The sequence below is a fragment of the Fundulus heteroclitus genome, chromosome 16 (genome assembly GCF_011125445.2).
Source record: "Fundulus heteroclitus isolate FHET01 chromosome 16, MU-UCD_Fhet_4.1, whole genome shotgun sequence".
NCBI lineage: Eukaryota > Metazoa > Chordata > Actinopteri > Cyprinodontiformes > Fundulidae > Fundulus > Fundulus heteroclitus.
The window spans coordinates 23909945-23935493 of record NC_046376.1 but is presented as its reverse complement, the minus strand read 5'-3'; the positions used below and the strand labels follow the sequence as shown (position 1 = coordinate 23935493).

At 42.0% G+C, this 25549-nt stretch overlaps 2 protein-coding genes across 5 annotated transcripts; one reads left to right on the top strand and one right to left on the bottom strand.

The window, feature by feature from the left end:
- Positions 1-1164: 1164 nt before the first annotated feature.
- On the bottom strand, positions 1165-6854 carry rln3a (relaxin 3a). Its single transcript, XM_036148185.1, has 3 exons — positions 6005-6854; positions 2557-2923; positions 1165-1867 (listed from the first exon to the last, which is right to left on the bottom strand). Exons 2-3 carry the CDS (start codon positions 2720-2722, stop codon positions 1584-1586), a joined length of 450 nt encoding a protein of 149 aa, XP_036004078.1. The 5' UTR covers positions 2723-2923; positions 6005-6854; the 3' UTR covers positions 1165-1583.
- On the top strand, positions 5500-24572 carry rfx1a (regulatory factor X, 1a (influences HLA class II expression)). 4 transcript variants are annotated; one of them, XM_036148184.1, is made up of 18 exons: positions 5500-5689; positions 8870-9253; positions 10354-10463; positions 10545-10640; positions 11105-11202; positions 11622-12018; positions 12711-12886; positions 14252-14371; positions 14459-14592; positions 14896-15014; positions 18330-18436; positions 18535-18686; positions 19628-19725; positions 19986-20135; positions 21134-21342; positions 22449-22602; positions 23878-23923; positions 24018-24572. In XM_036148184.1, the coding sequence occupies exons 2-18, from the start codon at positions 8890-8892 to the stop codon at positions 24176-24178; spliced, it is 2691 nt and encodes an 896-aa protein (XP_036004077.1). In that variant the 5' UTR covers positions 5500-5689; positions 8870-8889; the 3' UTR covers positions 24179-24572. The 4 variants fall into 4 exon arrangements, with proteins under 4 accessions (XP_036004077.1, XP_036004076.1, XP_036004075.1 ...); XM_036148183.1 differs by having other exon boundaries at positions 12705-12886; XM_036148182.1 differs by having other exon boundaries at positions 11622-12069.
- Positions 24573-25549: the final 977 nt, after the last annotated feature.

Below are 25549 nucleotides of genomic sequence, written 5' to 3'. Positions count from 1 at the left end.
TATATTTAAGCAAAACGCAAATGAAAAGATGTTAAAAATAGTTATGTGGCCTGTTTTATCCATCCATCCATTTTCCGTCACGCTGGTCCCTTGGGTGAGAGGTGGGCCTGTTTTATATTTATGATAAATATACTTCCCCAAAAATCCTTTGATACCCTAAAAACATGTTTTCTCCCCCAATACATCTCTTTTAAGAGGAGCTCTTGCATATTCCTATTTTTTTTTCTCCAAAGGGAGGCATCCAACTGAGCATTTATGGTAAGAGTGTTGTCTAGCTTACATATTTCTGACCCGAGCAAAATTAAATGTTGCAACTGTCCCAAGTCTCACCTGCCAATTTAGTTTTGACTATAACTTGTCTGTTGTTTATAATTGCATTGCATATTTTTTTGTCATGGTTTACACAGTTCTGGGTTTTTGTACGTGTTTGTGATACATTCTGCCTGCTTTCCTCTGTTGCTCTTTCTCGCCCCCTGTTGCCACCTGCTCTCTCTCCCGTCAGTTTCTCTCTCAGCTCCTTCATTATGACCTATGCTAATCATAATGCCACGTGTTAGTCCACTTTTTTGCTACTTTCCATTTTCACCTTAGATTTCTTTTTCGTTAGCATCATTCACAAAGGGACTGATAGACTTCTTGGACTCAGATACAAATCTTATCAGTCCTTAAGACTATTTTTGCACTCTTTAATGTTTATAATAAAAAAAAAAAACTGTAAACACTAAGTCTGCTTGTCTGTGTTATGTTATCCGTGTACATCTTGTCTGTCCCAAACGATATTTCACCATAGAAACACATGTGATATAGTGATTATTTTTATTTTCTCTTTAGGCGTATTAAGGAGTGGTTTCAGCACATCTGCATGTACCTAGAAGTACATTTGCAGGTAAAGTTTTCATTAAAAGATTGATGTTAAGAAATTAGAACTACATAACACTGGTTTTAAAATTACTTTCTCATGTCTATGCTCATTATATATATATATATATATATTATATATAATTCTGCACTTAAGGTCATTGTGCATTTATTAGCTATGAAATCTTTGTTTATAAGGTTGACCATTTACTCCACAATGTGGTTTCCTCTTGTGTTTTATTAAGAAAGTGGATGTGAGAAACGTGATCGTTTACTGTGTTCAGTAACTGAGAATAAAATACACATGGACATGTTTGTGAGTGAGGCGTTTTATAGTTTTATGACACAGTTTCATTGTTGTGAATCTGAAATACACACATCACATTCTGTTTAATAAAACAAATGGAAAATACTTTCAGAATACATATGTAATCAGACCTTTCACATCACATACTGTTTATAAAATAAAAAAAACACAACAGAAAGTTCTCAGAAGTTGCAGACAACAATTATTTAGCCAGGATTGAAAAGAAAATACAAGTACTCCAGTGATTTATCTTTAAACTTAGAAAACTTAGCTTTATATAATAATAACACACCAAACAGATTCAGCTTCTTGACAAATGTGTGAAACGTAATAATTCTGTCTGTATGCGTGCATTTTTGTGGGATGATGTAAAAACAACCTTTTGCAACACATGCACTCGCGTAGCATTCATCTGCCCTCAGCAAAGGGAGCTGATCTCACTTTTGCTGCAGCCCCACTTGCAGCAGGCGTTGGACAGACCCACCACGACGTCCCGGCCTTTGCGGTCGGCTTTACGGAGCGCCTCAAGAATCTCATCTGTGATGAACGACCGGGTGGACCTGCTGAACGCCGCGTCGGGGTTGGTCTTGGGCGTGAAGCTGAGGTCTTTGCTTCGTTGAAGGAGGCTTTCAATCGCAAAGTTGGAGGTGAAGCTCTCTGAAGACTCATCCTGGTGGGAGGTGAATGGGTCTTCTGAAGCATCTGGTGGTGGGAACAATATAGCTTGCTCATTATGTTTATTGTCTTAAAGGAAGCACAAGAGCTCCCATGATAGTGACTGGACTGTCAAATGCATCCTTTCCTGGGACATAACTTGGTATAATAGGTCTGACAGCTCTGAGATTTTCTGATCTGAAGTATATTTTATATGTTGCTTGAACCAGCACCGTTAAACTACCTTTCCAGAAATTGCATCCCTGACACCGTTCTCCTGCAATTAAAATTCTTGTAACACGTTTTTCTTAACCGATTTAAGCAGGAAGCTTACCATGGTTATTGATCCAACACAGCACTGGTCTTGAAATCATGCCAATTGACACAGAAATGCCCTTGCACAACCAATTCTTTACATACAAATGGTTTTTAAAAATACTCACCTGTACACTGTGACTTCTCCTGCATTGTCTACATTTAAATAGTTTACTTTCAAATCACTGCTGCACCTTATACTGTAATTTCATTTTTACTGCAATTTACAAGCTGTATCCAACGAAATTGCGTTCTGTACGCACTCTGTGCATACAAAATGACAAATAAAGTTGTCTAAGTCTAAGTCTAAATGTGTTACTTTGAACCAATCATTAAGATCAAGTTACATGGTAATCATCAAAGATGATCCTAACATCACGATAACGGGGAAAATAAAGATTTAGCAGCTTCTGCAGACTTACCTTGACTTCTAAGTGACCGCTTCCAGCGTGAGCCTCCGCAAGTGAAGATGACTGCCCGAATAAACTCTCGGCCGCAGAGCTTCACCCCGTACGTCGGATCTTCCATGTGCTGAGCCCCAACCCCGGCCACAAGCAGACACACAGCCATTACCACTGCTTTCCACATTGTATCCCAAAAAAAGTGAAGCAAGACAGAAAAATTTAAGTTTCTTTCTTTTTTTTTTTTTTTTATTGCACTCTGTGTCTCAATTTGCTTGATCTGTGCCTCTGCAGGTGATCCAGGTATGGCTTATAAAGGAGTTTGTTGCCATGCATTGGAGAGGGTGTCACACTACGCATGCAGGTCTCCTCCAACAGAGAAAGAGATCTGAAAGAGTGATATAGTGAGAGACCTTTATGGAAACAAAAGGCAGACCAAAGGTGGTATAATCAACAAATGCATTGGAAGCCTCTGTGATCCAATTGCGTTTGAGCTTGGGACGTATATTCATCACCTTCACTGTCCCAAAGCGTAACGCTTAATCTAATTTGACAAAAAATGATTTGATAGAAAGCAACAATGCAACCAATCACTGACTAATCTGGTAGCATATTAATATGCAATAACATCTTTTTGGCGTACATTTGTGTATGTGTTCAGAAGAACACACAATTGCCTAATTTCAGAGCAGCGTTGTTTGTGGAAAGTTTTTTAAATGGGCGCCCAGCTTGGGTCAATTCACGATCATCAGGTGGCACATCAAAGTGATCATATTACAGTTAATCAGAAGTTTTATTTTATTATGACATTAATAATAATAATTTACAGGTGACGATAATCTCCTCTGCTACATCCATATAAATATAAGGAATCACTTTGTATACAATTCAATCAATTCAGTTGATGCTGATTCACAACAGGCAAAAGTAAGAAAAAAACACACAAAACAAACTAATGAACAGTCAGTTCAATAAAATCATGCGGACCGATTCCAAGTCAAGGCCGCACAATGCAATTGGTCCTGGTTATCAAACAATGTAGTCAGTGTCAGTTTATTTTAACGATCTGTCCAGGTTGTAAAAGATAAATAAATGTCTTGATTACAACATTTCATTGTCTGAAGAAAAAATATTTTATTCCGCATCAGACTTGTTGCTTTTGATCATCGTGGACATATGTGCTATTATTCTAGCTTTGCCATTTTTGATTTTCTCATCACCTCATATGACTTTTGAATACTTTCTTTTTTTTTTCCAAATTAAAAATTACCTTTTCTGTCAGCCCTTTGCCAAAAGGTGAACAGGAAGGACTGAAAAAGGACTGCTGACATTTATAAAGCAGATAACACGGAAGTCCTGCCTCGAGTCAGAAAACTATAAAGTACATTTTTTATCTGTCCCTACACAGTCAAAGGTCACTCGTTTAGAAATTACAATAAGAATGGTGAATCTGTAATTAATAGAAGAATAAAAAGCAAGCTAAATGGCATTTTGGCAGGGCATCCACCCTGACACCTATTAACTTGTCACCGCGGAGGTCATTGCAGCACTATTAGAATGTAATCCATAGTTAAATCAATAAATGTTTTTTTTAACAAGCTTACAAATGATTATTCAATCTTGGATTTATAACTGTGTATAAAAAATGTATTGTCTTAAACTATAATAATAATAAAATATTTGCCAGTACATTGATTTCTCATGTTTTGTTTGGCATCCCTTTTAATTTTACATAATAAATTTTAAACCTTTCTAAATCTGAATCTAGAAATAATTGTCAGTTTTCAGTTTTTCAGAAATAGAACTGTTAATTAGTGGCTTTTAATGGAGCAAACAAAAACAACACTCCTGTATTTCTCTTTTTTATCCACTATAACTTCTACAATACCTGTTTATGGTCATGTATTTCAAAATCTTTCCAACTTAAAATATGTAGTTTGTATTCCTTAAAATAGAAATCAATTTAAGCATGTTCAAAAGCTATTTCACAACTTGTTATGTAATTTGTTTTTGCATTTTTACTCAGAATGTGTCTTCCCTGGAGCGTTATTGCGAGTCCTTGCTCACAGCAGCTGTTAGACTTGATAACCATCACTGCTCCTAACTAACTAGATAACTAACTAGATTTTTTACATCCCTGCTGTTATTAGCACAGGTTTTTCATTTTTTTAAATAGTCTGCTTTTGTTTCTTTATGCACAAATGTATCTGGGTGTTTTATACATTCTTTAAATCACCCTTTACTCAGTTCCACGTTTAATTTAATATGAGTATGCTATTTTTAAAACTGTACAGTATGTTTTCTGGTGTTGTTAAGTGTGTTGTTAGCATATGGTGTCTTATTCTTTTTTTGTTGCTGTTTTGCTTTTATATTTTCACCGTTGTGCGTCTTCGAATGCTTCCATTTTCCTTTTGCTGCTGGTACACCTCAGTTTTCGCACAGTGGGACAATACAGGATATTACTATTGTATTGTGTTGCATTCCATTCTATTCTACTCATCATTAATAATTAAGTTTTGCAATCTAAGTATTGTTTCTTATTGGTTGCTTGCACAGCGTCTAGTGAATTTAGATTGATTCAGATGCTTACCAAAGACTATTCACAAGACGGTGACGATATGAAGGAAGTGAGAAACTGACCAGAACACTGTTTATGCTGAGCCTACTCACTGAAAGACAAAAATTTATTCTCTGCAAGGACAAATTGTTTTAATTTGAGTTGTCAAATCACTTTAAAAATATAAGTGTGTAATGAATGAATTTGCAGTATAACTATTCATCAAAATACATACACATCAACTTTGCCGTCCCGTGCAAACCTCTATGCTTCCATGGCTAACTTATAATATGTTACATCTACTGTTATAATGCTCAAATGGGCGTGGAATGCTATGTAGTATTTTTTTTTCCACTGCTACTATGACTTTAATTAAATTTGGTTGGCATCAGCCAATCGGAGTGAAGAAGGGGGAGGCAAGGCAGCGGGTGGGTAGCAACAGTTGCCCTGGTGAGGACGAAGCGCCATAGCCACGGTAGCCCTGGCGACAAGAACCCAGCAACGAGAATCAACAACAACAACTGAATTTGCCATAAAAATAAAATAAGATATTTTATTTTAGGGCAAACGACCGTGGAACCAGAGGTCAAGATCTAGGTAAAGCGGGACATTTTTTTCCCCTCTCTGGGGGTTCAACGTGAATTGTGCTTTTGCTGTTTCCTTGTTGTTACAGTGGCCATAACGGGAGTCAGCCTCTTAGCGAGGTTAGCCTAAAGCTAGCCGTCGGTCAGGTAACGAGTTAACCGCGACGGTCGGTGTGCACTTCTCCTTCGAATGACACGGAGCCTTGCCTGCCATGACGGCGTAGCCACAGATGCATAGTCAAGCAGGCCGTTGTTATGGCGATGTCAAATGCAAAAGGTACAAAATGGCGGTTGTTGTAGAGACCAGTTAGCTTGCTGCTCGAGTTACCTTGCTAGAAAGCTGTCACGACAAGCTCGCGCTCGTCACTGCGCTGGCTTTTCGCATCAAATCGGCAGAAATGAACCACGTCCGCATTTATTTGGGCATGCGACGTGCATTAGGTTGTGTATTAAAACGTCCCGTTGCTCCCATCGGCTCACTCAGCGCGCACAGGTTTGATAACGTGTACTATCCAGCGAAGGGGATAAAAACGAGACTGGTAAAGAAGTGTAACGGCAGAATGTGTGTTTTTGCCGGTGTCTGGGCTCGTGAGGCGTATGTAGGAAATGTGGGTGAAATTTGAGACGTGCAGAGGCAGGTGGCAGACGTTTTAACGTGTAAGGGGCGTGGCGAAGGAGGGCGTTATGCAGGTGTTTTAGCTGGTCTGAATGCAGTTTATCCTTTCTATTAACAGTTAATGATCGTTCAAAAGTCGGAACAGGGCTGCGTGCCGAATCTGAAAATACATGTTTACAATGGTGCAATAACACCCACTCCCCACCCCAACACGCAGAAAATCCACATACTGCGTTCAGTAACTATACTAATATCTAGTGGGATCCCCCTCATCAATCAATAAAAGCAACAGTTTTATTGTGTCTGTGCTGCAACATGTGGGCTATAAGTTTTTAATTATACTGACTTCATCTCTTGGAAGACAGTATGACTTAGAGATTGAGCATTTAGAAACCCAAACACAGATATTTTACTGACACAGCACCTTGGTCAAAGATCTTCTAATTGCTGACTGTTTCTGATGTTTGATGTTTTCACCCACATATTTTAAAGATGTAATCAGGATAGTTTTCAAATGGCACAAGACAGAAATATACTTTCATTATAAATGCCTTTTTAATTCTGTGAATTGTTTTTCTATTTATTTATTTATTTTTTTAGATCATTCAAGAAATTCATGGCATGCAACAGACATTATGTTTACTCATTTGGATTAATTGTGGGTTGTCCATATTCAAACAGGGTCAACATTTTGTTCCTATTTTTGCTTGTTTTTTAATTATACTTATCTTTTTTTCTTGTCTTTATTTATTAATTTGTTTTCTTTTACTATACCACATTCAATAAACCCAAACTCAACATTACAAAATATAGGCTCTGATTTAAACATATGTTCTCATTAATATATTAGTAAAATATTCTTAAGCAAGCTGAACCGCAACCACATAATTTCTGTAGCCATGTATAAGCTCCTGACTCAATACTAGCTGTATATTTTACCACATTCATTTTCATTTTTACTAATTGGCATAGTTCATTTATATTAGTTAATTCATGACCACACTAAGCATAGTCTATATAGCATTTTATTTAGTTAAAGTTGGGATTAGTTTTGATCTCCTTTTGGCAGTATTGTCCTCTTAGAACCCCAAAATGTCATATATAGATGAGCAGATCTTGGTTAGGGTGTTCAGGATCAACCCAAAAGCCAGCAAAGTTCAAGTCATAAATTGGTTACATTTTATTGGACTGAGCGAGTGGTGACCAAAAGAGACTGAGGTCTAAAATCTACACCTTCAGGCTCAACTAAAATATGTAGATGCTCTCAATGGACAACCGTAGCGCAGCAAAGATTTATGGCTGGACAAGACAAAGATTGAGCTGATTGGTCACAATGACTAGAAGCATGTTTGGATGCATCACAATGAGACTTTCAAAGTTAAGAAATCCTCACCAACTGTCGAACATGGTAGTGGCAGTGTCATGCTTAGGGCCTGTTATGCTGCCTCCGGCCGTGTTTCTCTACGCAAAATATGTAGAACTATTAAGTTGGATAATTACCCCAAGATTTTTCAACTACATCTGAAGGCAACACCTTGAAACTTGGCCACAACTGGGTGCTCCAAGTGCTCCAATCAAAACTAGTTTAGGCTAACATTAATCCCCCAGAATGGTCCTTACCTTGGTTATATTGAAAATTTCTAAAGAATGCTTCATAAATTTAAAATGAGTTGCACCATTTCTGGCTGTAAAAGTGGCCAAATAGCCAGCTAGAGTTAGGCTAAAAGTTTGCCCATGGTTGCAAAAATTAGCGTTACAACTTTTTTCTGCAACTTTTTAAGGGAGATTTATTCAAATAAAAGTGATGTGTGTGTGTGTCTGTTGTGTTCAAACCTGTAGATAGTTTGACACTGTGAAGATTCAAAACCCTTGAAATCATTTAAAGCTCCAAATTATTGTGACATTCATACTCGTGAAGAGTTTGTGTAAACGTCTGATTTGAACCGTAGTTACAAGTGCTCCCCAAACGTAGAAACGTAAAACCCTAAGACATCAAAGAACCCCACAGGAATAAACAGGGGGGGAAAAAATCAAAGTGCAGAGCAGCTGATATCATTTTAAAGGCTAGACAACTCTCTCTAAACATGGTTGTAATTAGCTGTATAAAGCTATGTAACCATTTGCAACAGTAACGCACTGTTTGAAGGTGTTTTCCCAGCTCACATACCAGCTAGAACAAAAACAAAAAGCTTTGGGAAGGGAGGGAGATCACGTTACAGGTAATGATACACCAAACTGCTCGTTCCAGTCTGTTCCTCCCCCTTGTCTCTTCAGTAGCTGCTCCGCCAACAGGGCAGCCCCCTGCCTGCGCTGCTCTTGGACAAGCCCCGCTCGTTCATTTGCATTTTGTACACAGCTGAAAATGTAGAGCTAACCCTGGTGTTCCAAGTACGTACATAAGCTGTTCTAAAGTGTCATTAGGTGCATATTTGCGGGTAATAACACTGTATTTATATTTTGATCAGCTGCACAGTTAATCTTCTAAACGCAATAACTGTATCAGTTCTTTTTTTTTTTTTTTTTTTAAGTCAAGACCAGCCTGAGATTTATTTTCCCGCTTGCTCTTCTTTGTTTCAGGCTGATTGCCAGCTCTCGATATGGCCACCTCAGCCTACGTAGGGGAGATGCAACCGGCGGCCCAGCTTCAGGGCGCTGCTGTGACCGTCGCGCCGGGTCAGCCTGACTCCGCCTCCACCTCTGCGACCGCTCCCCAGTTCCTTGCAGAGATTCAAACCACCGTGGCTTCCCCCACCGTCGTCACGCCCACCGGCCAAGCTGCCGCCGCCGAACAGGCGTCCTCCATCGCCTCGCAGAAGCCCGCGGCGGCCGGCAGTCAAAGCCAGACTGCCTCGCAGGTGCAGCCGGCTCAAACGCAGTACGTGACGGCAGAGATCCAGGGTTCCCCCACGCAGTCCGGAAATGCTCAAAGCACTCCTCAGTACATTGTTGTCACAGTCACAGGTGAAGTCTGAACACACCGAAATGTCCTCAACACCATGAGATCAGGGTTGCTGCACTGTGCACAGCCTTGACCATTTACATGTGAATGCCTCTGTTTTCCTATTACAAATATTCGACTCATAAAATATTTGATGCTTCTTGCACTAGTCTGTTTCTCTGCATTTGGTGCCGATTGTCAGTCTCGCCTGTCAGGTTGTCAGAATTGCTAAAATACTGAGAGAATCTGTGTTCGGTCGATTGTGGAAGTTGTTCTGCTTCCCCCAAGCTGTTGGAAGCTCCTGAATGACGGCGGTTAAACGGACTGTTAGTATCGGGAGACGCCACGCAAAGTCACTCAATCGTTCTTTGGGTTACTTTTAAAAAAGTTGTAATGTGATATTTCATCCTGGATTATGTAGCAACTGAAACTGAAATATTGTGAAGTATGCATTTTTTCCCCCCTTATACGCAGTTTAGGGTATTCAAAAGGCAGCCTGTTCCACCCGTCCCAGAGGTTCTGGTTGCCTTTATCCCTGAATATTGCTGAATCAGAAAAAAGGGGCTAAATTATGCTCCCTAATCAGATGGCGAATAGAGCTGGGCCCACGACAATACACAGACAGAAAACAGATTGTATATAACCTGGTGACAGAACAATCCGCCTTCAGCTCGTATAGGTCGATTCTATTTCCATCGGTGCGACCTGTGATGAGGGATGAAAAGTATTTTGGAGTTTTTTTTTTAGATTTTCTGCTTTCTATCACCGCGGCTGATGCTACCCTTCCGGTTCGTCTGTCACCGACTGATGCTTTTCCGTACGCTGGAAAGCCGCCGTCATTCACGAAAAAGGTTCGAACGCGATGAAACCGGCCGTGTCCAGTCATTTCAAACGGGAAGTCGAATGGAAAGGAACAACTGTGGCGTGTAGGTGCGAATGAGTGCGTGCGCCGTGTGTAATGTGTGCTCATCTACCACCGTTTTATATCTTATCAAGGATGTTTATCGTTCGAGACACACTTAAAAGGTCACGCTTGTCTTTCGAGGAATCGGCAGAAATCTTAAAGAAGTGCGTAAACGTGAAGCGCTGTTTAAATTGGAATTTGTCTAAATTTGTCTTTCAGAGGGTTCCCTTCACTCAAGTGACAGTGTGTCCGATTCCAGCCCACCTCCAGCCGTTGTGCAGACGGGAGTTCCCACACAGGTCGTTCAGCAGGTGCAGACGGCCCAGCAGGTAAGATGTACTCAGACACACATGTTCCTTATTTTATTCTTGTAATTGCTTCATGCTCTAACGGGAGCTCTGTCTCAACAGAGGTCGGTGGTGCAGGCCACTTCCCAGATAGCAAAGACCGAGCCGGGCACGCAGCTCAGCGTCACCAACCTACAGCCTGTTCATATCACACAGGAAGTGAGTCAACAGCCACGCACGTCTAAGCACATAAAAGCCGGTCTTGACGGCAGCCGTTCTTTAAATAATGTCAGAAATGTGTAACTTCCTCTGGTTCTGGCTGAGTATTGGTTGGCTTATCTTCTCTGTGGACCTTTTTAGCTCCCCTTTTCAGTGGAAGTCGTCGGGTTAGGAAGAGATAGTACAGTAGACGGGTGGCAGCTTCATCATCTGACAGGAGAGCTGGAATGTTTGCCCTGTGCGTCAGGAGGCCACACTGACAACAGTGGGCCCTGGACGTTTTTTTACCAAGTAGGTTAGGGAGACACGAGGGAAAGTGGTGCTTTTGAGGCCGAGCGAGCGGCGATTTCCAGTTGCAGCTGAGTAACGCGCGCAGCTTTCACCACTAATGGAAAATATTCAAAAAAGGGAAACTCAGGCTCCCGGTGATGGAAACGTTTTGTGTGTGCGCGCTCCCTCCGCAGGTCCAGCAGCAGCTCGCCTCGGTGCCAGTGCAGCATGTGTACGCTAGCCAAGTGCAGTATGTGGAAGGAGGCGAGTCGAACTACACCACCAGCACCATGTGAGAAAATGACCCGTGTCCAGTAATCAACACACTGCAAAAAGGGAACAGGAAATAAGTGAAATTTTCTTAAAATCTACGTATTTGTCCTTGATTTGAGCAGGTAAATAAGATGATCTGACAATGGAATGAGTATTTTGACCCATAAAGTAAGATAATTAGATAAACGACACTTGAAATAAGATGACGGAGATGAGTTGTTCCTATTTTAAGTGCAAAAATCTCATTCCATTGGCAGATAATCTTATTTACCTGCTCAAATAGAGGAAAAAAACACACAGATTTTAAGAAAATCTTGCTTATTTTTAGTTCAGTTTTTGCAGGGCACAAAACATCAAAGCAGAATTCTTTTTCTTTCCTCCCAAACACGCCGGGCTTTCTAAAACTGTTCTGAAAATCTCTGCTTTTCTCTCGCCTAGACGCTCCAGCAGCTTCTCTTACACCGAAACGCCCCTCTATACCCAGAGCACCGCCGGCGAGTATTACGAAGGTCAGCCGACGCCGGGCGCGCAGGCCTCGTCCCCCGGCACCAGTCTGACCGTCGCCGTGACTGCCGGCGCCGCGGGCGGGGTCTCCATGTTCGTGGCCCAGCCCACCGGCGCCGCGGGGGGCGGGGCCACGGCGGTGACCGCCGGGGGCGCTGCCAACGGGTCCGAGGAGGGGGCGGGCACCAACGGCGGCGCCGCGGGCAGCTACGTGATCCAGGGGGGTTACATGCTGGGCAGCGGCAGCAACAGCAGCAGCAGCAGCAGCAACGGAGGGGCAGCTGGAAACAGTCAGAACTACTCACACAGCGCCCGCGCCTCCCCAGCCACTGTGAGTATTACGGAGGGCGAGGAGAGTAGCGTGCCGTCGGCAGACAAAAAGGTATGCAGAGGCGCCAAGCGCAGGAGTTTTCTTCTTGTTCCGTTTCCCCATCCACGCAACCCTTCAGATGGCGCACACCGCCGATGATGATGATGATGTCATAGTGGAGTTTTGCTAATCAGAACGCCCGAGAAACAATCTCGAGGACTCTGGCCGCACCAAAACTTGCAAAACGATCCTCCTCAAAGAACAAAAAAAACCCGAACCATGACCTCATCATTCTCATGTCATTGCAGTGCATGCGGTGAGGGGCATTTGTGAGCTGCTTGAAAATGCCCCCCAGAACAATACAGCTCATCCCAAATTCATCATATCGATCCCCATATGATAAGAATATTTAAGGAAACATGTTTGGCAGACATCCCATCAGTCGTCCAGGTCATTGATTCATTGCATACCAAAGTTGTATGCCACGGCACGCAAACAGATGTTTTTGTGTTTCCATTTCCCGAATGGATGACCGAGCTGTGAATGTGGATGGATTTTAGTGCTAAGCAATTTTTCTGCATGTGCCACTTCTTTTGACTTTAACGTGTGCAATTAGGTGCGTCTTTCCCCGCTGGTTATTCACTCGGGTCTTTCTAACCGCGCCAGCCGTCTCCCTTGTTTCCTCTCCTCCACTGCGTCTGTGTCAGGTACAGTGGTTGCTGGACAACTACGAGACGGCTGAAGGAGTTAGTCTGCCGCGTTCCACGCTCTACTGCCACTACCTGCTGCACTGCCAGGAACAGAAACTGGAGCCGGTCAACGCCGCTTCCTTCGGGAAACTCATTCGCTCCGTGTTCATGGGGCTGCGCACGCGACGCCTGGGCACTCGGTAAGACAGCCGGTAGCCCAGACTCAGGTACGGCGGAGATGTGCAGTGAAAAAGCATTTATGGCCCACTTCAACTTGTTCACATTTCGTCAAACGATTTTATGTAATAGACCAACGCAAGTAGTGCACACGGAAATAAAATGTAAAAAATGACCATAATAAATAGTGTTGCACCGATACCAATACCAGTATCGGACGGGGCTCCGATCCAGCACTAAAATGTTGGTATCGGTATCTGCGAGTACCAACAAATAGGGCACTGATACCTCTTTGATGTTTGTATGTCACTTGAACGCAGCCTTCTCTCTCCCGACTAGTATTATACATGTTATATAAGTTCATGAAAGTTGCACTATTTTGGCATTTGAGAGCCTAAACTCCGGGTTTAAACAAGGGTTTATTCAATTATTAATGTAATTTTATTGTCTTACTGTTGCACTACTATTATACGTGTTATAATTTCACAAATGTTGCACTATTTTGGCCTTTGAGAGACAAAAGTTTATTGAACTACGTTCCAGGTAGGCAATAAAAAGTTCTACTACCCTAAGTAGTATGCAGTTCTTCATATATTCACACACAGATCAATTTCAAACAGATGGTATCGGTATCGGGACCAAAAAATGGCATCGGCGCACCACTAATAATAATAAGTGTCTGATAAGTGTTGGGCATCTGTGTTGAGTGCCCTTCACTCTGCTGGTGGTTGCAGGTGGCTTACTTTCTCTGTATTTTATGAAGGATTATCAAATAGATTCCCCCTTTTTTTTAATTTAACCTCAGTTTAAATAGAGCTGCTCTGTTACCGTCTCTTTTAGAATAAATTGTAACCAAACAGCATGGTGAAGACCGAGAAACACAGTGGGCAGGTCAGGGATGTAGTTGTAAGCCGGGCGAGGCTATAGAATATTATACCAAGCTTTAAACGGCTCATGAACCACTGTTCAATAATCTAAAAAAATAGAAAAACGATGAAAAGCAATCCCAGGAACAAATGGGCGTCCATTGAAGTGGACAGGCAGGTATTTATAAGAGAAGCAGCCGAGAGGCCCAGGGTGACTCTGGAGGAGCTGTAGAGAGCCACGGCTCAGCTGGGAGAAGAATCTATTGCAAGACTGTGAAATCGATGCTCACAGATCCTCTCCTTCCGATCTGATAGCGCAAGAGAAATTTAGCAAAGGAAAAATGGGCAAAAATCTCTACATGCTGGTTTTACAAAGTATTGACTTAAGAGTGGCTGAATCCAAATCTCCACTGCAGTCATTTCTTCACAATGGGTTAAAGGGTTGGGATTAACAGGCTTTGTGTGTGGGTGAGTGAATTTGATAGAAGACGGGAGAGTGATGGCGGTTTTTGCTCCGGTTAGGGGTAACTCCAAATACCACTACTACGGACTGAGAATCAAGGCCGGCTCCTCTCTTCTGCGCCTCATGGAAGACCAACAACACCTGGCCATGAGACAGCAGCCGTTCTCTCAGAAACAAAGGTACGACGCCAAATATCGCCACCCGGTTTTATCGTCGACACTAAGAGGATGACGGTTGATGTCGGCCTGTGCTTTTGGCCCCGGCAGGTTGAAGCCTGTGCACAAAGTTGAAGGCATGACCAACGGGACGGCGGCAGGAGCGGGCCAGCAGCAGCAGCAGCAACAGGGATCAGGACACGTGGACATCAGTACCCAGGTCCAGCAGTACCAGCAGTTCCTGGGTGAGTTTGGTGATAGTTTATGCCACAGTGTAGCGACACTAAGCTCCATCAGACATTTCCAGCTGATTTATGATAAACGGAGGTCCAGATTTTGAAATCTATTGGGTTAAAGAGTTGATAATCTGCACCTCTTAGGTTTTAAGATGCTGTGAATAGGATGATCTCAGTGTGTCCAAACCGTTATACCTAAATTTATATATTATATATTATATGTATAGATGAATATATTATTAATATATTATATTTATAATGCCTTTAATGTCATTTGTCTCCGGGTAACCCGTGCTTGTGTCCGTTCTCCAGACGCTTCCCGAGCTCTGCCTGAGTTTCCAGACATCGACGTCCACGGGAAGTCTCTACCAGAGGGAATTGAGCTCGACCACATAAAGAGCTTTCAGCTGCTTTACAGGGAACACTGTGAGGTAACAGAAAGCTTCTACACCAAATATTTATGAGAGGGGCTTTTCCATCTTGTTTGTGGTTCTTTTATTTACCCTTTCAACGCTTATGTTGTATAAAAAATAGACGACGTCCTCCTCTGTTAAAGGTTAGAGTGATTCAGAAGTACCTTAATGGTGGCATATATATATTGTCCAGTCAGCTACTGCTACCTGCACATAGCTATACCTATATAAGTGAAGCTTGGCCTACAACGCCATGGCTTGACCATTGCATTAGCTCTGCAGATGCCCATGCTGTTGTAAAATCAATAGAAATCTTATATGAGTATTCTTTGTCAGATCATATTCCTTTTTTTAATGATGCTGGATATTAAAAGTCTTCCAGAGTTTGTACGGGGGGCAAATAGTGCCCCTTCAGTTAAACCTAAATGGTCCAGACTCTCTAAAGAACACTAATTAGCATATCATAGGAAAACTGATCTTCTTTTGAGTAAAATAAGTCTTTCTCTTCAATCTCTTATGTCCTCAGATGTTAATTGCAGTGATATTTCTCACTGTAGAGACCTTCATACTATGTACCACGGCATTGTGGATGCTTTGTATGAGAGTACAAGACCATACCTTGCATGCAGAAAGGCGAATAACATCAGGCCAGGGTGGAATAAACATGTGTCAGGATTAGGGTTGGGAATTGAAAAGATTTTCACGATTCCGATTCCCTTATCAATTCTGTGAAACGATTTGATTCCTTTTCGATTCTCTTTTCGATTCCAATTAGGAGAAAAAAAGAGAACAAACAGTTTGATGATGAACATCAACTTTGTTTACTTAACTATCACACGACCTTACAAATTGACAAGGTCAAGATGTCCACAGCAAATGTGCAACTGGAGTAACATTTATCTTTGTTTAAATAAAAAAAAGAATATAACTTAAATACAGTAGATGAGTTGTTTAGAATACAAGAAAATGTAAGTTTGTTGTGACAGTTGCTTATTAATCTCTCATCTAAATCTAATGAAGAAGGCATCCGTTTAATGAAAAAGAATTATTGTACAGTTTTGGGAAATAAACTCGTCTCCCCCTGATTTAAATTTCTCTCGCTCCCTGAACTGCGGAGCAACTTCATAGCATGTTTTGTTACATCCACTGCAATAGTTAGAATCATGCTAGAATTCCAGCTACCAGTAGTTCTAATTAAACATGCTACCAATGAAGGGCTGGATTAACGAGAATGGCACACTCCCTTAATAACCCCAAAGAGAGGTAGGAAATCGGTTTATTTGCAAAGATGTCATATGGCTTACTAGGAACCACATTAAGCACAGCCAGTGATGTAAAACTAGCTACTTACCACCAGAGTTGCCTTCCATGCTGGTCGTAACTTTAGCGTCTGTCCAGTAAGAATCAAAAACACGGCATTTGTTAAAATGTATGTTGTGTGCGCAGGTGTTTCTGCCTGTTGGATCTATTTCCTCCCGCGGATGTATATGCCACTTTGCAATGATTGCAAAGCGCCTCGTTGCCATCTTTCTCTTCCTTAAAATAAAGCCAAACTTTCGACCGCTTTACCGGGCGGCATTTTTTTTTGTTTTGTTTTTTTTGCCTGGTCACGTCGTACTTGCTTACTGAATGCCGTGTGCGTAACTTGCGTAAAAAAACGTGACTTAACTTGCGTAACTTGCTACCGTTGTGCTGCTCAGAGCCGCAGCACGACGGAATCGAAAAGAGAATCGTTTAGCGAGCTGCCAAACGGTGCCATGGAATTGGAACACACAGAGAACCGGTTCTGAACAGGAACCGGTTTTCGATTCCCATCCCTAGTCAGGATACCATGCAGAAGCTAAACAGGCTTATAAGATGTGGGTATAAGCGGGTAGACCAAGAGATGGAACTCTCCTAGAATATAAAAAAATTCACTAGTGCAAAGTTTAAATATGCCATTCGATACATTTCCAAGTGTGAGCAGAACATGAGAGCAGACTCCATGGCTGAAAACTTGCTTAATAATAAGGCCATAGCACACTTGTGTGAGAATAAGGCAATGGGTTCTGATAGCATTACAGCAGAACATCTGAAATATGCTAGCCAAAAAGTGGCAGTGTTGCTTCCAATGTGTTTCTCTGGGTTTATGACCCATGGGCAGTTGCCTGATTCCTTATTATCTGTTACCCTTGTGCCGATAATTAAGGACAAAACTAGTAAGGTTGGTAGCCTTAATAACTACAGACCAATAACTTTAGCTAGTGTGATATCTAAAGTATTAGAAAAAATCCTGCTTTAGTTTATTAGTACAACTGATTACCAATTTCGTTTTAAAGCCAAGTTGGGTACTGACTTCTGTATTTATGGCCTGAAAGAGGCAGCAAGAGCATATTTAAGAAAAAATCCATCTGTTCTAATTGGGTTCATTGATGCCTCTAAGGCCTTTGATCGTGTCAATCACTACAACTTTTTTTTTTTTTTGTCAGGGCAAAAGTTAAATGTTTGTTCCAAAACTAAATATCTGGGTCACTACATCACAGACCAGCTCTGTGATGATGATGATGATGATGATGACATTTACCGACAGTGTCGCGTGTTGTACGCCCAGGCAAACATTCTGGGAAGGAAATTTTATATGTGCACTGATGAGGTAAAAATAAGCCTGTTTAAAGCTTACTGTACATCCTTGTATACGGCTCCCTTGTGGTGATATTTTAAAAAAGCTAGTATGCAGAAGCTTAAGGTTGCTTATAGTGATTCTTTGAGAATTCTGCTTAAGAAACCCAGGTTCAGCAGTGCAAGTGAGATGTTTTGTAATGCGCATGTCAGAACTATCCAGGCACTTGTGAGAAATCTGATATTCAGGTTTATGTGTCGTTTGGGCAGCTCATTGAATAGTCTTACTGTAAGCCAGTCGTCTCTGTGGAAACATTGGTATGCAAGTCTTTTATAAGATTTATTTATGTATTTATTTTATTCTATTTTTTTATTATTATTCTATTAGTTTTTAATTTTTCTTGTTTTTTTTTATCTCTTTGTGGACCACGAGTCTGTTGAATAAAGCAATCAATCAATCAATCAATCAATCAATCAATATAATTTTTTAGAACGAAGACTTTTTAACAGTGTTGATGAAAACTACATTTGTTACTATTAATTTCTCAAAGATATAGCTTTCAAGAGTTTGTCTTGAACATTTGTCTAAATCTGATCACTTTCAGCTTTAAAAAAACAAACAAACATGGTAATGACCGAATGAAGCAGCCTTTAGGCAGAGCAGAGTCGTTTATTATCAGCTTTACACGTGTCTGATGTTGTTGCTGTGTTTTTTTTGTTTGTTTTTTTCCTCAGGCCATACTGGATGTGATGGTCAATCTGCAGTTTACACTGGTAGAGACTCTGTGGAAAACCTTCTGGAGGTTCAGCCAAAGTCAAGCTGGAGACACCCCATTGGCTGTGTAGGTTTTTTTTTTGCTCTCCTTCTGGCAGAGGATCAAATCGTATTTCTGCTACGGCGGCGGTACCGTTTTCATACAAACCCCCTCCGTGTCCGCAGGCACGATGAGTCGGAGAAGCGCCTCCCCAAGTCCTGCCTGGTGTTGCTGTGCAAGTACGAGCCGGTGCTGCGCTGGAGCCGTGACTGCGACAACAGCCTGTACCAGAGCCTGGTGGAGATCCTCATCCCCGACGTCCTCAGACCCATCCCCAGTAAGACTCCGCCGTGCATAGCGTAGCGTTATCACTCCTTAACCGTTATAACACAGCTACACTGGAAGCATATTTTACAGCAACAGCAAAGCCAAGTTAAACCAAGTCATTCTGCAAAGATCACCCTTACCTTCAAAACTGTTTATTCACAGTACCAATTCTTTACATATACATTTGCAATACCGTACTTTAACTGTAATATGCAATTACCTTCCACTGCACTTTAATTTAGATAGCTTCTGTCTGAACTTTATTTATTCATTTTATAGTAAAGGCTACCTGTATATCATGCTCACAATTCTGCCTATAGTAATAGCCATCTGTACATATATATATAGTGCATGTAAACTCTGTTATAATAACAATCATCTGTATATTATGATATTGTACATATCTGTAAAAACTCTATTTATAGTAATATCCACCTGTATATTATATTCGGTACATATCCAGCTGTAAATTTAGTTCACAATACTAGTTATCTATATATTATATTCATAGGACAAATCTATCAGTAAAATTCTGTTTATAATAGTATCCATCTCTATATTTATTCAGTAAAAACCCATGTCCTGTACTTATGGAACCATTGTATATCCTGCACTTGCTGCTGTTGCACTTCTGGTTAGACCTAAACTGCATTTCATTGCCTTGTACCTGTACCTGTGTAATGACAATAAAGTTGAATCTAATCTAATCTAATCTAATCTAAAAAACTGTCCCTCAGCGTGTGACCTTTTCTCGTTTAAAAAAAATTGGACTGCTGCTCTGCCTTGATGGTAGAAGAACCCAACGATTCCCGCAGTATTCATCTACTCTGGAAACTCTCCACTTTCCTCTAGATCTTTTTTGACATTTCTCTTATTCTATTACTTTGCTCTGCATTATTCATGGCCTTTTCTAAGTTATTACATTTGTTTATCCTTATTTGCTGCCTGCAGGTGCCTTAACACAAGCCATTCGTAACTTTGCCAAGAGCCTTGAGAGCTGGCTGACCAACGCCATGATGAACATCCCTGAGGAAATGGTCCGCATCAAGGTACAGCCGGTCGACACCGCCTCCCGCTAAACAAAGAGCACGATGTTTTTAGTTGTGGGTGATCGGATAAAAATTTCTAAACTATTTTCTGCTATAATATATTTTCAGAAAGGTACTAGAAAAAAAATTCCCTATAAAAATGGCGTCAGTTGAAGGTTTTTGCACGTTTAGTTGAAAACTACCTTTAAAAAAAAGGTTTTACCAGGAGGGATTGTTCTTATGATTTGGTGACGTCTGACCAGTCGTTTCCCTGCGCTCAGGTAACATCAGCCAACGCTTTTGCCCAGACGCTGCGTCGCTACACCAGTCTGAACCACCTTGCCCAGGCAGCCCGCGCTGTCCTGCAGAACACAGCTCAGATCAACCAGATGCTCTCCGACCTCAACCGAGTCGACTTTGCGAACGTCCAGGTTGGTTTGTAGGCTTTGAACTCTGTGCACCGCGAGGATCTGAGCGGCACCGCTTGGATGTCAGCGTCAGGGCCGGATCGCTTGTTTCAGGTCTGTGCAGAGAGCGCTAACGTGTGCTGTAGCTTTGTGGTTTTGGGGAGGTGTGATGCGCAGCCGGTTTTGATCACATTTGAACCCAGGAAGCCCCTTCTCCGTTTCTCAGAAACTTTTCTGCAGCTTGTTGAAACCGGTGCGGCGCTGATTTTACAACTCGATTGAAGGTCTTAGGTTTGCAAACACGTTTCAGGTGCCTCTTGCTCACATCCTTCACTTGTTTTGATGAAGAAATGGTTCCTAATTTCCTTATAATCTGTCATTATTTACACAGCAAATGGAGTTAGAATTGCATCCTAAGAGCAGCACATGTAAAGCTTTTCTGGTCAAAGCAGCTATGCTAAGTAAAAGTGAAGCGGTGTATAATTATTTTACTCAAAGTGAATTCTACTTTATTTGTTTTAAACCCCTTTCCTTTTATATCAGAGCGGTTACCGTGTCAGGAAAGACATGTTCTGTTCTGAGTAAATGCTTTACACAGGAAGATCATTGGTGGTGCACCCTCTCCTTCCCCCATTTCCCATGCAAATAATCAGCCTCTTTGTATATACTACTCCACACATGAGGACGGCTTAAAGGTTCATAAAATGCTTCATATACGACCTGCTGTGATGCTTTGCCAGTTGCTTTAAGATAGTAAAAAGTCTGACTCCATTGTGAGATCAATAAAGACTATCTTATCTTATCTTATCTTATCTTATCTTATCTTATCTTATCTTATCTTATCTTATCTTATCTTATCTGAACACTATTCAGACTAGCCATTAGCCCCTGTGGACCAATTTAGCTGGGTTTGCACAAAAGAAAGAGACAAAAAGAGTTACATGCTGTAAGCGAGATACGAAATGCTTCTAACCTTATACCATCAGTTTACTTTACGACGCTGTCCCTTTAACGCTGTGCAGGAGCAGGCGTCGTGGGTGTGCAGATGTGAAGACCGCGTCGTGCAGCGGCTGGAGCAGGACTTCAAGTTGACCCTGCAGCAGCAGAACTCTTTGGAGCAGTGGGCTGTGTGGCTTGACGGCGTGGTCTCCCAGGTGCTGAAGCCCTACCAGCACAGTCCTGCCTTCCCGAAGGCCGCCAAGCTCTTCTTACTTAAGTGGTCCTTCTACAGGTACGATTGCAAAGACGAGACGAACGGGGAGCGAGGCTTGGATAATACGGCAAATATGGGTTAATCGTGATCAGTGTCACAGGAAAAGCATCTCAATGCAACGTTTTCCTGGCATCGTTCCCCCCCAATATTAAGCCACAGAAATGTTTGGATGGAAGATTTTTGCTCTTTTGAGACATTAACGCTTTTTAAAACCTTGAAATCTCTTGATAGCGGTAAACAGGCTTTTCATACCTGAGATGTCCAAGTTTAGCGGGAGTGAAATTATCAGACAAGGTAGATCAGAGTCATTACGGTCAGTTAATTTTGACTTTTTAGGACAAATCTATATTTTGATCTTGGACAACCTCCTCCTTCCTTTCACTATCGGCACGCCACTGTTTGCAGAATCCCCTTTTGTATAATTTCCACGCTTAAAGCGTACCGTCTCTTCTCTCTAAGCTTATCATGCCCAAAATAAGTATCAAATTAGTGTTAAAACACAGAAACATCTTAGTTTTTTCTCTGTAACCACACTAAAGCAGTGCAGCAAGGTTATTTACTGCCTCTAAAATGTCTTCTTTTAACAATAGATGCAGCAATGAAAGACTAGATTAGCTGTGACAGAATTAGATGATGCATTTGTCTAACATGTCTCTTCTCGACTTCGTCCTCTTCGATGTGGCCCAGAAGTCAAAAGATTTTGATGTAGAGAGGAATTTTCGGGGTTGTCCTGTTAGTGTCAGTTTTATTTAAACATGTTATCTCGTGTTAATAAACTAATTCTGAATTCAATTAGAGGACCTTAATCGCACGTGCAACAGTTATAAAAGTGGTTTTAGACTGAGCTGTGGTTTCATTTAATGGTTAAAATAAAGGACATGAAAGTGAGATAAATGGCTGCTACCTCACTTCTGCTTGTGTGACTACTTGTTGCACGTTGTCCTTTCGCCTCGTGAGGTAAGGACTAGGCTGTGGTGAGCGATGTTCAGAAGATGAATTGAGGATATGGAAAAAGAGGAATTAGAACATAACGTACAGAGATGCACCACATCCTGTATTTGGTTACAGAAATGAGATTTGCATTCTGTGTGATTGTGTTTTCTTTCTCCATTCCTGCTCTGCAGTTCCATGGTGATCAGGGATCTGACCCTGCGGAGCGCGGCCAGTTTTGGTTCCTTTCACCTGATCCGTCTCCTGTATGACGAATACATGTACTACCTTATAGAGCACAGAGTGGCCCAGGCTAAAGGAGAAACCCCCATCGCTGTGATGGGAGAGGTACTAATTCACACATCAGGGTCCCTATGCAGCCTGGAAAGGCCTGGAAAGTAGGAATAATTATTGAGAATGTTCCAGGCTGGTGTAAGGATGAGACAAGAAGAATGTGGGCAAATGTTTCATGTTTCTCCTTTTTCCTATTACCTGAAAGTAGTATCCATCCATCCATCCATCCATCCATCCATCCATCCATCCATCCATCCATCCATCCATCCATCCATCCATCCATCCATCCATCCATCCATCCATCCATCCATCCATCCATCCATCCATCCGTGCAGCTATCTATCCGTGCAGCTATCTATCTGTGCATCCATCCATCTATGCTTCCATCCATTCATCCATCCATCCGTGCAGCCATCCATCCATCCATCCATCCAACCATCGGTCCATCCATCCATCTGTGCAGCCATCCATCCATCCATCCATCCATCCGTGCAGCCATCCATCCATCCATCCACGCAGCCATCCATCCATCCATCCATCCATCCATCCATCCATCCATCCATCCATCCATCCATCCATCCGTGCAGCCATCCATCCATCCACGCAGCCATCCATCCATCCATCCATCCATCTATCTGTGCATCCATCCATCCACCCATCCATCCATCCATCCATCCGTGCAGCCATCTATCTGTGCATCCATCCATCTATGCTTCCATCCATCCATCGGTCTATCCATCCATCCATCTGTCTGTTTATCCATCCATCCATCCACCCGTGCAGCCATCTTTCTGTCCATCCATCCATCCATCCATATCCATCCATCAATCCATCCATCCATCCATCTGTGCAGCCATCTGTTTGTCCATCCATCCATCTGTGCATCCATCCATCCATCCGTGCATCCATCATCCATCCATCCATCCATATCCATCCATCCATCGATCTGTGCAGCCATCTGACTATTAATCCATCCATCCATCCATCCATCCATCCATCCATCCAATCTTTCATCCATCTGTGCAGCCATCTGTCTATGCATCCATCCATCCATCCATCCATCCATCCATCCATCCATCCATCCATCCATCCATCCTTGTGGGTTCCATATGTAAACTCTGACCACTGTAGAAATATCTGCCACAATCTTATGACTTGATGACTTAAAAATGGCTTAAAAGGGGACTGACAGCTCTGGATCTTGAGTCTGAAAGAAAACCGTAATGTTGACATGAAAAATGTGTAGGAAACCTGACACGCACTTCACAAAAACAAATAGTACAAAACTCCATCCCGTATTTATTCACTCACTCTCGTCCTGCTTCTCAGTTTGCCAGTTTAGGTCGTGGCCTGAACCAGCTGGATCCCGACAAAGGTCTGCGTTCAATCTGCCGCATAACCACCAGTAACAACGGCCGCCTTCCAAACATTAATCATAGCCATGTCCTGTCAACATTTGTCATCCACAGAAGAGGAAGAGGAAGAAGATGACGAGAGTGAGGAAGAAGGCCAGGAGCTCTCCCTCCCCGCTGACGGGGCGGTGCTCGGAGAGGAGTCTCTGGAACCTCCAGCCAAGTTAGCCCGAACGGATCAACGCGTCCTCTTCACCACGGGCTCGGCTGACAACTAACCAGCACCTGTTCATCCCACGCACAGATGTACAAAAAAAAAACAAACACTAATTTATACATTTGATAGCTGTATATACGTAGATCCTGTGGATATGTGTGAACATTGTCGCTGCAAACTGTTTTAATTGGGTGCAATGCAATCCAAACTCTCTTTCACTGCTGCTGCCTGGAAGGCAAAAACCACCTGTTGAGTTACACCACAGTCTCCGGTGTTGCAATAGGATGCGTGGCTTTATAAACCAGAATCCTAATGCACAACCAAACACAGAGCATTGTAACTTTTATTTGTAGGAATCTGTAAAAAAACAAAAACAAATAGAAGCTAAAACCAGGCATGCTTAATTTGAATCATTTCGACCTGTTGCCTAGCTAAAAAAAACAAAACAAAAAAAAGAAGCCCGCTCCCCTCCGAACTGAAACTGTCACTGCCATACGTAGGTGGTCTTGAAATGCTGCAATGTTTGTATGTAGAGGAGGGTTCGGTGCAGAAGCAGTGGCTGCTAAATCTAGTTGTTACTAATCTGTGAAGCGCTACGTGACACAACCCTGAGCTGAAAAACTGTCACAGAAACAAAAGACAACATTGAGGAGGGGGGGGGGGGGGTTAAATTTGGGGCGGCTTCGTTTGTTGTGCTCGGGTTCTCCGTCGACACCCTCAGCTGTTGTTTCTGAAAGCTGACTGAACGTAGCTTTTCCACGGTTCTGTGTGATTGTGAGTGATGGAAAGTGTTTCTGTAGTTATTTTCGTACACATCTGGGAGGCTTTGATCGACCTGTAAAAAAAAAAAAAACTTACACGTTATTTTATTTTTTTTTTTCTTTTGTTTGCGTGCCTCCTGCAGCTGCTACTCACCTGTAAAGACTAAAGCAACAGCTGTTTTTATTGGGACTCCTATTATGGTTTCACAACAGATGTACTGTATGTATGCGTGACGTTTATGTTCAAAGTGCTTTAATCCTGCCTAATAAGTTCCTCTGTGGCCTCATTTCCTTTCAGATGTTATTTTTTTTTCTTGCCTGGTTCAAATGTTTTCCTCATCCTTGTGCCAAACCCGATTTTCTTTGTGCCCCCCTCCCTTCTCCTCTTTCTCATACTTTCGGTTTGTTTTAGGAGGACTGTGCCTGAGTAAGAACAGCGAAATATCCTACTGTATATTTATCCAGCATTTTTGAATTCTGTTGTCACTAAGTGAACCTCTCGTGCCGTGTGTGGTGCTGTGTTGTCTCACATTGTAAGCAGCATTTCTGTGTGCTTTATTGATTTGTGATTGTATGTTAAGTTATCAACCCTTGAACATATCCGATGACTTTACCACAGACAGGCTCTCTTTGCACACGTTGATTATTGTCTTTTTTTTTTTTTTTTTTTT

What these genes read in the sequence shown, in the direction of transcription:
- rfx1a (XM_036148181.1), top strand. Translation starts at nt 8,890, where the DNA reads ATGGCCACCTCAGCCTACGTAGGGGAGATGCAACCGGCGGCCCAGCTT. An exon ending in TGCCGTCGGCAGACAAAAAG is followed by an intron (nt 12,070 to 12,704) that starts GTATGCAGAGGC and finishes CGTCTGTGTCAG; the next exon opens with GTACAGTGGTTGCTGGACAA. An exon ending in CGTCCTCAGACCCATCCCCA is followed by an intron (nt 18,687 to 19,627) that starts GTAAGACTCCGC and finishes TGCTGCCTGCAG; the next exon opens with GTGCCTTAACACAAGCCATT.
- rln3a (XM_036148185.1), bottom strand. Translation starts at nt 2,722, where the DNA reads ATGTGGAAAGCAGTGGTAATGGCTGTGTGTCTGCTTGTGGCCGGGGTT. An exon ending in GCGGTCACTTAGAAGTCAAG is followed by an intron (nt 1,868 to 2,556) that starts GTAAGTCTGCAG and finishes TCCCACCACCAG; the next exon opens with ATGCTTCAGAAGACCCATTC.